At 45.6% G+C, this 14,953-nt stretch overlaps 1 protein-coding gene across 1 annotated transcript in view; it reads left to right on the plus strand.

Annotated features, from left to right (window-relative positions):
- The first annotated feature begins 683 nt into the window (after positions 1–683).
- The window catches only part of ERN1 (endoplasmic reticulum to nucleus signaling 1), a 77,161-nt gene continuing 62,891 nt past the window's right edge, over positions 684–14,953 (plus strand). Inside the window, exon 1 of the mRNA XM_053911539.1 lies at positions 684–819. Within this exon, the coding sequence (XP_053767514.1) occupies positions 766–819 (54 nt within the window). The 5' untranslated portion in view covers positions 684–765. The remainder of the gene's footprint in view (positions 820–14,953) is intronic.

A 14,953-nucleotide genomic window follows, 5' to 3' on the forward strand; every position in this document is an offset into this window, starting at 1 on the left:
GGACATGCTTTGAGGGGAATTCCTCAAAGGGTCAAAAAAAAAAAAAAAAGGTGGGGAGCCTTCAGACTAGCTGATGCACAGCTGGAAGACCCAGGGCTTCGGACTAGGCGACTGCTGGGCACAGGGCAGAAGAGCTGTGTTTGCTAAATCCTCCGTCAGCCGATGTCCCTCACTCCGGGGGTTGCGGATGATTCCATCACAGCGGGAAGACGAAGCGGGGCGGGGGCGCCGGGGGGACGGTGCTCTGGGCAGCGGGCACCGCCAGTCTCCTGGCCTTTCCCCTGACTAAATCTGACGCAGTGGGTCTCTCAGAGGGGTTAGTGGGACCTTCTCGGGGGCGGGATGAGCCCGCGTGCCTGGGCTGCCGTCCTTCACCCGCACTCGGTTAAGCTCCTAGACTCGATGGCTAGGCGTCCCTAGACGCCGGACGCCTAGGTCAGGTAATGTCCAGCAGGGGTGGCCGCCAGACCTTGCCCAGCCAGTGTCCTAGGCCCCGCCCACATCCCCGCCCTCCCACGATAGCCCCGCCCCTGTCCAGTCTTGGTCCCTCCCCTAGGCTGGCCCCGCCCTCGGCCCCGCCCTGACCGGAAGAACTGCCCGCAGCCGGCGCTTAAAGGGTCGGGAATGGGGGTGCCGCCGCCGCCTAGTTTGCTCCGCGTTCACTGAATCCCGGTCGCCGGCCTCCACCCCCTCCCGTCCTCCGCCCGCCTGCACCGCCCCCCAAAGCCGGCTGGCCGGGCCCGGAGCAGGGACAGAGTTCTCGCTATGCTGACCCGGCTGCTGCTACTGCTGTTGGCGCTTCTGCTGCCCGGCCCCAGGGTGAGTGACCGGGAATTGTGGGGTGGAGGGACATCTCCGGGCCCGCCGGGCTCCAGCCGGTAGCGCATCGGTGGCGTCTGGAGGCCCCGTGCTCCCCGGCTGAGACTTCGGCCGGGCGTAGGAGGAGGCACCGGGCGGGGACCGAACGCCTCCTGGCTGGCCGGCGAGACGGCCGTGGCCGGCCCGGCCGAGGCGCACGCCACCCGAAGGGCCTTGCTGGCCAGCGCGGCTGTCACGAGCAGCGCCTCTCGGGGCCGGCCTTGTGCGCAACTTTGTGTCGCCCTGGCGGCACCTCGGGGTCTCCAGAAGGCCACCTGCCGGACCCTCCACATGGGTGGGCGCGGGCTCTGAGGGCGGTGGCAGTGGAGAAAGGACTGAAAGGGCCCTGTTACCGAGGGGCTAGGGAATGTCTTAACGTTTACAGTCCTGGTTGGAACTTTTAATATGAGAGAACTTTGGGGAACGAATGCAATCAGAAGAGAGTAAGCATTTTTACCCAAGAGTTGATCCTGCTTACCTGTCTTAGTTTTTGGTATTGTGTAATCCAAGGCTTCGTTGAGCAAGTTAAAACTGTGGGAATTGGACTCTTTTTAAGACTCCATATGGGACAGAGGCAAAGCCGCTTCAAAACTTTAGATAAAAGACTGCCTCCTTATGTGAGAACACTGTGGGGCTGTCCGAAACGTCTCTCATCTTTTTTTTTTTTTTTTCTTCTTCTTCTTCTTCGAGAAGCTCCTGGTTTACATTTACTTAACTATGTAAGACCTTTAACTCTGGCTGTGGATTTGGGCACCATGGCTGAGAGGACATTTTGTGGACAGACTTGGGGATTTTTTTCCTTTTGGTTGGGAGAAACTAAACTAGCAAGTGGTTTTAAAAAAAGAAAACGTATCGTTCAGGATGTGGGTAGGGTACATTGGTGCAGGTTCTGTTTAATGACCTTCACTGTGTACTCTTTAATATGGATAGCATGTGCCAGGTGTCCCGGTGGAAAATTAACATATGTGTACCTGAGTGCCACAGCATGAACTCATTGGAGATTATGCATTTTAGATAAGTAATACTCCGTGCTCTCGGAGTAACAAGGACTTGGAAATAGCTGGAATAATAATGTTACCTTTTTCACATTCATTGTTTTTGAAGAAAATTTGTGCACATTTCACAACAGAACTCGTGTAAGTTAATTTTTTCTTCTAATTTAAGAAAAAAATCCAAAAAAAAAATCCAATTTCACAACTAGGGTCAGGTTTTGAACCTGAATGTTACATCTAGGATTGGTTAACTGTTGCCTGGCATCTGATCACAAATAAGATTATAAACAGAAGGACTGTATGTATGGCGTGGAAATTGATCATTTCGAATAATGAGGGCCAAGGTGTGTATGGTTTTCTTTGCCACATATTTCCATGCTGTTCTTTCATTGGATTCTCGTGTTTTAGTAATTGAATAACTTAGGCTTAAACAGCCAAAAAGAACTATTTAGCTTTAGCTGGTAATATAGTTTCAGTTCATGTAAATATTTGCAAATTGTATTTAGAAATCTAAAAACTTCTCAGAGGTCATAGTAACATATTGCAGACCCTTATCAAGAGGTTATGTTTTAGTGTAACTACTTTTTTAGGTAAAAGGTCAGAATTCACTTCCAGTAGAAATTTCAATCCCTAAACATAATGAGAATTCTTACTTGAAAACTCTAAACGAAACGCGTTACAAAGTGTGCAGTTAAACTAGGCAGCAGTGATCTTGCATAGAATGCACTGGCTGTAAAATTAGGCAAACCTGAGTTCTGACTGGTCACTTGCTAGTTGTGTCCTCAGGCGAGTTATTTTACTTCTTAGAGACTCTGTTTGCTCCTATATGCAATGGGGACAGCTAACACTAACACACCTGAAGACACCTTACACATCACAGATGATACTGTGACTGCATTCTCCTTACCCTCCCCCACCTACTTACACAGGTGCTTTTTACTCTGACTTTTTTATACTGTGTGTCTGCAAGGAACACTTTTTTTGATGCTGTTCTTTCTTTTTTTTTTTTAAGATTTTATTTATTTATTTTTAGAGAGAGGGGAAAGGAGGGAGAAAGAGAGAGAGAAACATCAATGTATGATTCCCTCTCACTTGGTCCCCAAAGGAGACCTGGCCTGCAACCCAGGCATGTGCCCTGACTGGGAATTGAACCAGCCATCCTTTGGTTCACAGCCCGTGCTCAATCCACTGAGCTACACCAGTCAGGGCTGTTTCTTTTTGATTGATGAAATAACTACAGTATTGGAGTCAGTACTGTGATTTTCTTTCAGTGCGTGTCTGCTTGAGCCAGGCGTTGATTCATCACGGGCTGCAACTCGAGGCTACCAGATCAAAAATGCAATAGCGTCAGTGTTATTAAGGATTTGAGTCTGTTAATCCAAAATGTGCTTATTCCGTCAGGGAGTTTCCCCTCCTTCCCAGGCCCGGATCTCGTACCTAATATTGGTCTGTGTCACAGCGTCGCTGTCACGTGGTCCTCGTCTTACCCCTTCTCTCAAGTACCAGGGAGTTCTGGAGCCTGTGCGGCAAAATACTTTCTTCAGTTATAATATATACAATTACTTTATTCAGCCAGTGTTTCGGTTTTATTTATTTATTTTTAAGTGATTTTTTTTTCAATTACAGTTGACATACAATATTAGTTTCAGGTGTGCAGCATAGTGATTAGAACCAGTGTTTTGGTTGTAGAGCAGAATAAAAACGTCACTGATAATCAAGGACCATGTGTGTATGGAAACACACCAAAAATATCATCTGTGACATGAGCCTTAACTTGAAATGTCCTTGCTTGTTATGTATTCTCATAGTTATCACCTGTGTGAATTATCCTAACAGGAGACAGCAAGTATTTACACTGAGGCCACGAGGAGAAGGTTTCAGTTATCAGGGCTGCTAATCACGAAATGAGACTAGCGCACGTGTCTGTGTGTTATTTCATTAACTCACCTGCCCACCGGGCTTTCCACAGTAGCATGGTTTCTTAGAGCCCAGGAGAAAATGTATAGGGGAAGTCTCTTTGGGAGAGTTCAACGGTAGACCACATTCCAGAATAGAGCTACGCAAAGGTTTCTCTGTGTCTGGGCAGAATAGCACCACCTGCGTGGGCCTGGGGGTAGTTATTTGTCTTCTCAGATTCTGACTCCATGACTCTGTTTTTCTGGTTGAAGAATCATTGGAAACCTCTTTGGTTTGGGGATCCAAAGTAATCTTTCAGTTCAATATCATGTATGTTTTATAATGAGCAAATGTTCTCCCTAAAGAGATGACATAGGGGAGAAAAGCCTAATGTATCATTTTAATGGGTTGCATTTTTATTATGCATAAATAACTCGGGGCCTGTAACCTAGCAATATGATTAGAATGTGATACTGGCTTAAAAAGCAGGGGCGGTGAATCACAGTCCATGAATAGGAAACATGCGGGTTGAATATATTTTCCAGCGGCTGGCGATTTTTTTTTTTCTGTCTTTATCTTTACCTATATCCCATGTTTGGTGGCCTGCCACAAAGCAACACCCTCTCAGAGGTATTTAAATGAGACTAAATACAGACTGGGAAAAGTAGGGCTTAAAAAGGTAATCATAAGTTCCTTGGTTGCATTCCTTTTTGTTTTTAAAGTTAAATTACATTTAGACAGTCTGTATCACTTCTGATTATCTTACGATCTTTGTTCATGGACAAACACACAGCAAATACAACAGTGTAAAAACCTGTGTGTTTTTGTTCATGTTTTTTCACAGAATGTTGACCATAAAACCTGTTAGAAAATGGTCTGAGTACACCCTAGCATTCGTCACTTTTAGTAGCACTTCAGTGAGCCATCATCCATTCCCACAGCATTTGAGCCTCCTGTGCCCGGCCAGGCCCCAGGTGGGGGACCGGCCTGTCGCCACCAGGCTGACATGGTGGTGAGCCTTGCATTGCCTGGTGATCACCCTGCTCAGGTCATAGGGGTTGTTGGCAGCTTTTCCACTGTAAGGAAAGGTGTGCTACCTTTTTCAAACCTTTTATGTGTTTAGTGCTTTCTGAATGATAACATGGGAAAATTTTTGTATGACAGTATGGGAAGATTTTTGTAACCCCTGAAAATTATCATACTCATTGTAGAAAAGTTAGAAAGCAAAGATAAATCTAAATTAAAACTTCCTATAATCCTACTACCCAAACATTACTTCTATTAACATTTTTTAAAAAATTGATTTTTAGAGAGAGAGAGAGAGAGAGAAACATTGACTTATTGCCCTACTTGTTTATTACTCCACTTAGTACAAATTTGTTGATTCTTGTGTGTGCCCTGACCAGGGATCGAACCCACAACCTTGACGTAGTGGGATGACGCCCTAACCACTGAGCTACATGGCCAGGGCTCTATTAACATTTTAATGGCTTTATTGAGAGGTAATTCACTTATTGTATAGTTTACCCATTTAAGTATACGTTCAGTGGTGTGCAGGTCACAGAATTGTGCAACCGTCACCACAATCAACTTCATAACACTTTCATCATCCCCAAAGAAACTTCGTACACATTAGCTGTCACTCCCATTTCCCACAAGCCTCCCAGCCCCTGGCAACCACTAATCTACTTTGTATTTATTAGATTTGCATATTCTGGACATTTCATAAATGGAATCATACTCCATGTAGTTTTTTGTGACTGGCTTCTTTCACTTAGCACAATGTTTTCAAGGTTCATCCAGGTTGTAACGTGTATCAATGTTTCATTTCTTTTTATTGCTGATAATACTCCAATATATGGTCATACCACATGTTGTTTATTCTTTGGTTGATGGAACATTTGAGTTATTTCTCCCTTTTGGCTACTATGAGTAATGTTACTATGAACATTTATATACAAATTTTGGAATGGCCATATATTTTTTCATTGTTCTTGGGTATATACCTAGGACTGGGATTTCTGGGTCATATGGTAACTGTGTATTTAACTTTTTGAGAAAGTGCCTGTTTTCTACAGTAGCTGCACTATTTTAATTCCCACCTGCAATGTCGTAGGGTTCCAATGTCTCTACGTTCTCCCCAACGCTTGCTATTATCTGTCTTTTTGATTATAGTTCTCTTAGTGGGTGTGAAGTGGTAACTCATTATGGTTTTGATTTGCATTTCCCTAGTGGTTAATTTACTAACACCTTGTTATATATCCTTCTGGACTATTTTTCTCTTACCTGGATAATATTTTTCTTCCCCAAACTGGAACATATCACAGATCTTTTTATCTGTGTCAATAAATTTAATTCTGCAACATTATTCTCACTGGCTGTGTAATACTTTTTTGAATGGATATACCATAATTTGTGCAACCAGGTGGATATTGAGGCTGTTTTTAATTTTCATTACTATGAACGATGTGATAAACCTTCTTGCTGCCAAACTCTTGAAGGCATCTTAAATGCTTCATCAGTGCCTTGGGATAAATTCCTAGAACTGGAATTTGTTGATCAAACATCATTTTTTATAGACCCCTCCCCCAGCCCCCAAACAATACTGGATATTTTAAAAAGCAACTAAGCTTTCCTTAAATTGGGTTTATAATAGCCATTTTAAAGTGAGCTGTTTTCACCTTGGCTGGCGTGGCTCAGTGGACTGAGTGCCAGCCCGTGAACCAAAAGGTCACCGCTTCGATTCCCAGTCAGGGCACGTGCCTGGGCCACTGGCCAGGTCCCTGGCTGGAGAGCCGAGCGGTGTTTCTCACACTGATGTTTCTCTCCCTCTCCTCCCCTCTCTCTAAAAATAAATAAGTAAAATCTTTTAAAAAATAGAGTAAGCTCTCTTAGCAGTATGGATTTTAAGTCCAGTGAAAATGAGATTTTCATCATGTTTTGCCGATATTTTGAAGACGTAAATAACCGTAGCAGCCTCCGGATGCCACCTTATGTACCAAGAGCAATTCAGAGAATGTTCTACTCTGATTTGTTCAGTAACTGGTTTACAGGGCGCTTGGGTCCTGCAGCGGTTTCACACCAGCTTGGTAGCAGATGTGGCTCCCGCGAGCACCCTCAAATACCTCAGGGTAATTTTTGAGTTTGGTTTCGAGGGTAGCCTGCCTCCCACAAACAAGATCCTTTCTATAGTTGGTTGTGAGGCCATTTACAGTATTGCGTCAAGACTGCTGGTAAATCAAGAGTTGATGCATGGGTTGCGTCTTTTGGAGGCTACTGTTCTTAAAACATACAGCTTGTCCGTACAGCTGTTTTTCCCGGGAAGGAGAAAGCGCCACCTGGCAATAACATAATGCCTTTGCTGCTTTTTTTGTTTTGTTTTTCCCACAAACATACCTAAACTTATTCATCCAAAGGAATGTTGTCTCTTTCAAAACAATCTCCTGTCAGTCTTTTTCTTTTTAAGTTTTTTTTTACTTTTCAGTACTTCCTTTAATAATTTATTTAATCAATTTAATCATTCAACTTTAAAGTGAAAAAGGAGCCCCAAAGAAGAAAAATATGTACTCTTAAGCCGATTATCCTTACACAACTTAAAAGATTTCCCAATTCCTTCCGATGGGCTTGAATATAACTTATGTGCTTTACACTGAAGTTTTGATGAAAACTATTATTAGCTTGATTGCACAATTTACTGAGGACAGTTGGATATGATTTTCGGTTGTTTTTAAAGACCAACTAAAGACTTTCTAGGGTATTCAAAGGTATATTCTTTGAAGGGAATTTGCAGAAAATTCCAGAAATATTGGGAGCAATGGGAGCATATGTGAATAAATGTGTAAATGCCTCCCAAGGAAACTAGAGCATATTAGACAGCTAGAAGGGCTCTCGCTGGTCTAACCCAATGAGTCTCAGTATTTCCAACCCCCACCCCCAGAGAAGGAACAGGATGCGCGGCACTCAGTAACTATGGGAGCACATTAGAGCGTCCCTCTCTCAGCCATCACCTCCCCTTCCCATACTGAAAGATCGCAGCCCTGCTCCCTTCCCCAGAGCGGATAAAGAAGCTGAGGCCAGAGAGGGTCATGCAATCTTGGACCTGTTCAAGGTCGTGCGTCATTGGCGGAACTGAGCCTTGAACCTAATCCTCCTGCTTCTCTTTGAAGAGCAGATCCTGCGGTGCTTATGTTCTGGTGCATTTGTTAGAACAAATCAGTCCAGCTACTGCAGCCACACCCTGAGGAGGTAACCTCGTCACAGTGCAGTGAGAGATGGGATCTAGAGAGGGACCGAAAAGAGAAGAAAGTAGATTTGTAAGCTTCAGAAAATGTTCAGATAATGTTATTCCTTCCGCAAGAGTTGTGGCCTCTTACCCTTTATTTCAGTAGGAAAGATGGAACTTGGAGCCGGGCATGCTGCCTTTACCGCAGACTCCGTCACCGTGACTGACCGTTCTAACTCTGGAGCCAAATCCAACTGTGACCTCAGAGAGTGGAGATTAAGAGACCCTTAAACCTAATTCACAGTTAAAGCTCATTTTTTTTGCTTGAGGTCTAATAATATCCAAGCAGGTGCATGTTGATCAGTAAGAGCTCACCCAGAAGTATTTCTGAAATAGCAAAACTGAAAGTTCGTGTCTCAGAAGTCCTTAACCAGAGTTACTCTTCCATAGTGCGGTCACCTCCTCAAGGAATCCTGAAAAGACAGAACCCTCTGGTTCTCGGGCTGGGCCTAGATGTTTGCCTTTGCAGAGGCGCCCACCTCCTGAGCGGTCTGGTACCAGGGAGCGTAGGGTCTGTGATGACAGGACAGGGAGTGACACAGTGGACCTTGGAGCATAGCGGAGGGACCCAGGTTAGCTTAGGTGGTCTCAGGAGTGGGTGATGAGGGAGAGAGGAGGAGGCCTGGAAGATGCCCTGGGGAAGGTGTCACACTGCTCTTGCTAGTTCGGCCTAGAAAGCAGAGACCCTGTCATGCTTGTCTTCGCATTCTCTGTGGCATTTGGCATGGCGAGCTGGCCATCCTCACTGGAGTGGGCACTCAGCACATGCTGGCGGAGTTCCTCTTCGGGTCTTGTTCAGACCAATAAAACAAGGAGCTGTTTTATCAGGCGAGTGGCATGTGGATTTCTTTTGTCGGGGGAGGAAGATGTTGCTGTAGCTATAATCTGTGTTCTATAATAAGGTCTCACCAGTAGTGTTTCTTTTCTTTAAAACTTTTTAATTAATTTTTGGGGAGAGAGAGAGAGAAAGAGAAACATCCATTGTTCCACTTATTTATGCATTCACTAGTTGCTTCTTGTATGTGCCCTGACTGGGGATCAAACCCGCAACCTTGGTGTGTTGGGACGATGTTCCAACCAAGTGAGCCACCCAGCCAGGGCAGCAGTGTTTCTCTCTGTAGAAGGAGACGGGCTCCCAGGCTCTCTGCCTGGGTGGACATGACCCGCAGTGTGTGGTGCCCTCTCAACAGGCTCCTCCTATCAGTAATGAGATTAATTTTAACATCTCCTGGCCCCAGGAGATAAATGATTTGTGATTATTCTAAGTCACTTTCATTTTTCACTCAGCATGATGTTTCACTGTTAAAAACTGAACCCTGAGCCAGGGTTATCCTTTTATGTATTAAACATGATTTCCGTAGTCAGTAGACTAATTTATAATTATAATTCAAAACCACCCCTTTCTCCGGTGGATTATTTCCCCCCCTCCACTTCCAAGGAGGGAATGATTGTGTGTCTGGGCTGCAGGAGTGTTTGTCATGGAAACTGAATTTTCTGCATGCATTTTTCTGAATAAACAGTGCCATCAGGTCCCCAGGACCTGACGGGTTTGCCAGCTGGGTCAGAGGAGTCTGCTGCCCAAACTAAATCAGATCGCTCTTCTCCTAAAGCCAGTGGCCCGTGGCTCCTGAGGGGCCTCTAGGAGTGAGAGAAACACCTGCACAGAGGGCCACAGCTGCAGCTAGGGATCTGTGACTGGAGGCAGTGCGTCTCAGCCTGGGCTGAGTTAGTCACCCGCAGGCACCTGGGAGCTTTTGAAAAACCCCATGCCAAGGCCCCACCCCAGGTGAATGAAATCAGAATCTTTAGGAATGGAGGCTGGCGTTCTTTCTTTAAAAAAAGAAAAAATGGTTTTTAAGCCCCAGGTGACCAATGTGCAGCCAGATTGAAGCCATTAAGTAATTCCTCCTGGTACAGAGCAAATGTGTCCACTTGTGCCCTGTAAGAGCTCAGAGCCCCAGTCTAGACCGGGGAAGCTTCGGGCTCACTCAGAGAGAACTGGGGTCGCTACATTCTGCTGGTGAGCAGCAGAATTAGAACCAGAGAACCTAGGGTTATATTTTTTCTAATATGCTGTATTATGCAACTCTTAAAAAGCAAGTCATTCTGGACTGATGGATTTTTTTTTTTTTTTTGAGAACTAACCATTCCAATTGCTTTAAAAAAAAAATCAGCTTTAACCAGTAACTAGCCTTACATTCAAATACACTTAGTTACTGAATTATATGATGTTTAGAATTATTTAAAGTGACACTTACCTTACTTATTGTTGCCTTCTTCATATCCATATGTTAAGGGAACTAAGGAATCAAAACCGTATTGCTCTCCAGGTTCCTTTCCAGCACCCTCATGGGTGAGATTAATCTCTGAATTTTCAGAGAGCCTCCTGTAGCCAGAGTGAAGTAGCCAAGGAGTGTGGATATGGAAAAAATCTGTGTAAGGAATAACTTTGATAGTTACGATACAAGAATGAGGTATATAAACAGAAAGCAACTTTCTTATCAGGGTGAGAATGTGTGTGTTGGAAGCAAATCGTAGGAGGGGACAGTTTGTGAGGCTCACCTTCCCCTTTTCCATGGGAACCAGATATCTGGGCAGCTACAAGCCTCATAGCTCCAGGGGCCTTTGCGGCAGGTGCCCTGTTGGAAGGCCTGGCGATACAGCGCCGTATCGCCGTGCAAGACAGGGACAGTCAGTCACCTCAGCAACTAGACTCACCTCATGGGTGACTCGGAGAACCCTACCGGCTGGTTTAGAACCAGAGGGAACACTGCTGAGGGTCACCTGGACTGGGCTGGGTCCAATCTGAAGCTCTGCCGGAACCGTGTTGAGAAATCAGTAGAATTGGAAAGTCACTGAAGCCAGGCCCCTGACCTAGCCGGGCTGGGTAAACTAGGGGACCCGGGCCGTGTTCCCCCACCAAACTTGACACTGAAATGAAATCCCAAGTGGCAGCTCTAGTTCTGCTCACCTCGAGCGAATATCAGCATAATGTGTCATTGTAGCTATTTTGAAGTGTAGATTATAGGCACAGTCTTTTGTTTCCATATGCATTTAGACCCGTACCATAACAAGTAGTGGTGAGGGGTTCGATACTAGCTCGCTGGGAAACTTTGGGCAAATTAGTAATTTCCCCTGTTTCCTCACTGGTAAAACAAGGCCATGGGACTAGTAAGTCTCTTACGTGGACCTATTTCTAAATGTCTTCCCAGATTCGGAGCACCATTTAGGTTAGGCGGCTAGTGCAGACAGCTTCATACTGACCTGGGGGTGGAAGACGGGGGGGACTGCTTTGCTTCGAGCCTCCCAGCTTTCTTGCTCCTGAACGCTGCCTTCTGGTCATCCATCCATTCATTCCTTCACCTGCTTTACTGAGTACGTGTTATATGCCAAGCACTGTTTGAGGGGCCTAGGACATGTAAGTGAACAAAACAGACTTCTTCCCTCATGGAACTTACATCTCCTTGGAGGAAACAGACAAGATAGCATGACAGATACATACAGAATGTGAGGGGAGAAGATTCTATGGAAAGAAAGTAAGCAGGGCCTGTAGGCCCCCCCACCCACTGTACTCTTCCTAGCTGAGAGCCCTCCCTGCCCTCCAAGGGGCATCGCGTACTTAGTGTTGGGGTTAATATGCAGGTCCGTGCTACAGTTTGTTTCTCATCTAGTCTTCTTGCAGGCTTCTTTAAAAAAAAAAAAAGTATTAGCATTCTTCTTTTTTTAAAGATTTTATTGATTTATTTTTAGAAATAGGGGATGGGAGGGAAGAGGAGGGAAAGAGGGAGAGAAACATTGATGGGCTGCCTTTTGAATGTGCCCTGACCGGGGACCAAACCTACAACCTGGGCATGTGCCCTGACTGGGAATCGAACTGGTGACCTTTTGCCTCACAGACAATGCCCACCCAAGTGAGCCACATCTGTTAGGGCTCGAAAACTGGTTTTGACAGCTCTTGTGTGTTTGAAAATCCTGAGCAAATATGAGATATTAAGTGTGACTGTTGTCAATTTTTAATGACCACGAAATAAGAGAAAGTTTTAAATTGTGTCAAGGAAACTTCAGAAACCCCCAGGAACAGAGCCAGCAATTCCTTGATTTTTGTGATGGCTCTGCTCCCAAATACACATGTGATATATACAGTAAATCCTCACTATCGTCACTAGGTTCTGCGACTTTAAGTGACACTATGTATAATGAAACCAACTTTACCATAGGCAACTGATACAAATAAGAGTTAAGTTCCTATGGCATCTCATCAGTGTCACCACAAAACAACATTATTCGAGGACCTTCTGTGTGTGTGTATGTGTGTTTATAACAAAATCAAATCATTTCTTCTGTTGTGGAAGTATTTATAAGATCTCCAGAAGATAAATTCAAATACTGCATAAACGGTTTATAGCCAGTTTTGGGGAATCTCTGACCTCTGAACAATCGTGGCCTTATCCTGTAGTTCTGTTAGCGTTCATTTCCCACTTGCTGTGGTCTGGTTTTGCAAAGAAAAAAACGGTTTCCTTTACACAGAGAGATTAAGAACAAGTTTATCTGTAGTTCTGATATTCAGCTGACCGGGGACCGAGACACAGTTGCTTCTAAAACCAGCCCTAAGTCATCTTGATCTGATGGTTCAGTTCTTGGAAATCTCTGGGGCTTCCGGTTCCCGGGTAAAGTTCAATCACTTATCTGACTTACGGTTTGGAGAAGAGTCAAGATCCCCCTTTCAGGTCAGGAGATGGTTGGGTTCAGAGCCTATAGCCTCTGTCATTGGGAGTCACCTGCCTCCTCCCACATAACGTTGATTGATTTCTACGGTACTTCTTTTCCCCACCCTGAACCTTAAAGTGAATCAGATTATTACGAATTGCCAATGTTGCGATAATTTGAGATAAATGGAGGCACTGAGATGTTGAAAGACCAGGACTGGGGATGATTGTGTTCAAAGGCCGCAGGACCCCTCTAAACTCTCTCACATGCTCAGGTGGGCTTGGCATGTTTTGATTGGTTACGGCGAGGAGAATCTACAGCAAAGCTTGAGGAGAGACGAGAGCCTGGTAAATCACAGATCATCACACTTCTGAGCTAAAAGGCATATCCAAGCCAGTGTTCTTACTTTATAGAATCAGCTACCGAATCCAGGAGAAAGTTAATGGCTCGCCCAGAGCCTGAGCCAGAGTCTGGTCTCATCTTCTGGTCTCATCTTCTTCCAGCCTCCTTCAACCCAAACACGTCTGCTGAGCACGTGCCAGGCTTGCAGGGACGGAACTTTGGGTTTTAGGCCAAGGAGTGAGAAGCAGGCCCGAGCAGGGAGGTGTGGGCTCCGAGTTGTAGGGAATTGCTCTGGGCACGCTGCCAGGTCAGCCTTCAGGAGCCACGGTCCTGGAACCTGCCATCTTTCCTCCTGGTGTCGCATCGTTTCTCTGCTAGATGGTGAGCTCCTTGAAGGCCGGAGTGGTATAGGCGCTGGGGTTCCAGTACCTACTCTATACATACATAATAGTGTCCTTTCTGTGCATCTGTAGCTTCAAAGAGAGAGTCCAGCTCTGGGGGTGGGGGTTGAAATAAGTGAACTAGCAAGTCAGTTGGACATGGAGGAGTCAGCCAACAGGAAGAGGTGTGAAACAGGGAGTGCCTGGGAGAGATTGATAAAAACTTCATATCCTTGTCAGCCTGCTTGAGTAACGTGAGACCATGATCCAGTGACTTACCCTGTTCAATAGGGTTAGAACCCCTGCGATTTCTGCCTACTGTAGCAAAAACAGCCTGGACCTGACTGCAGGTGCCAGTTAGTAAAAAGACAGGAGGGGGCATGGTTCACTCCTGAGGCAGCTGCTGATTGCTGCGTGGTGGCTGGTCAGAGAAGCCCCTCCGGGGGAGGGGGTCTCAAAGCAAGACACCTAGCCTTGTTTTGCAGGCCACACGTCCTCACACAGTGTCGTTAGGACACTTTCCTGTGGAGGTTTGCTGTTATGCTCGTACTCAGCTGTAAACCAGCTAAGCAGCATCAGTTTAACGCGGGTATGAAGTAAAACATCAGAGAAGGCTTGCCTAGGGTGCGAACACGGACCGTGTTCTGTGCGTCAGACTTCACCTCAGGGGAGCGTTTGTTTCCTCCAGGTTTGCTTTGCACTAGTGTGGACATCACGTCTTCCTTCTCTTTCTAGAAGCTGCTCAGGTAACAACAAAGGCCCCTTAAAAAATTCTGGTTTTGTAGCCTGCTCTGCATGAGCGCACACTTGGCTTCTGCCTGCTTGCCCAGCCCACCTGTCCATTGCCCTCTCTGCTGTCTCCCCAGTAGCACTGGCCTGCCACATCCTCAGACACGGTCAATTTTCCTTAGTCTCAGGGTCTTTGCACAGACTGCTCCCTCTGCCTAGGAAGCTGTTCCCTTTCTTCCCCTTCCTATGGGCCTTACCTCAAACGTCAATCCTTCGGTAACTCTTTGACCGTGTGATCCCGTGAGCCCAGACACAAGACCAGATCAGCTTCTCCTGTGTGCTCATGGTTCCCTGCACGTCTCTTTTATAGCACTTACTGTGATTTGTCATTCTCTTTGTCAGATTATTTGACTCCTGTGGTGCCTTATTACACTCTCAGCTCCCAAAGGCAGGAATCAGATCTCTGTTGTGATTAGACCGCAGTGTCTTACACAGTTCTTGATTAGTCATCATAATAACTGGCACTTCCTGTAGATGAGGCACTGTTCTAAGGGCTTTATGTATAGTAACTCATTTAAATCTCCCAACAACCCTTTGAAGTGTTAGTATCCCCATTTCACGGCTGAGAAAACCAAGGTGATGGCCAGGGTGATCTGGCTCCAGAGTCCGCCCTCCTAACGACCACATTATATCCCCCAGATACTCCATTAAAGCTTGACAAACATATGTTAATTGTTCAGCAGCAACAGAGAATGAGGGGCACTACA

This window comes from Desmodus rotundus, chromosome 9, assembly GCF_022682495.2.
Source record: "Desmodus rotundus isolate HL8 chromosome 9, HLdesRot8A.1, whole genome shotgun sequence".
NCBI lineage: Eukaryota > Metazoa > Chordata > Mammalia > Chiroptera > Phyllostomidae > Desmodus > Desmodus rotundus.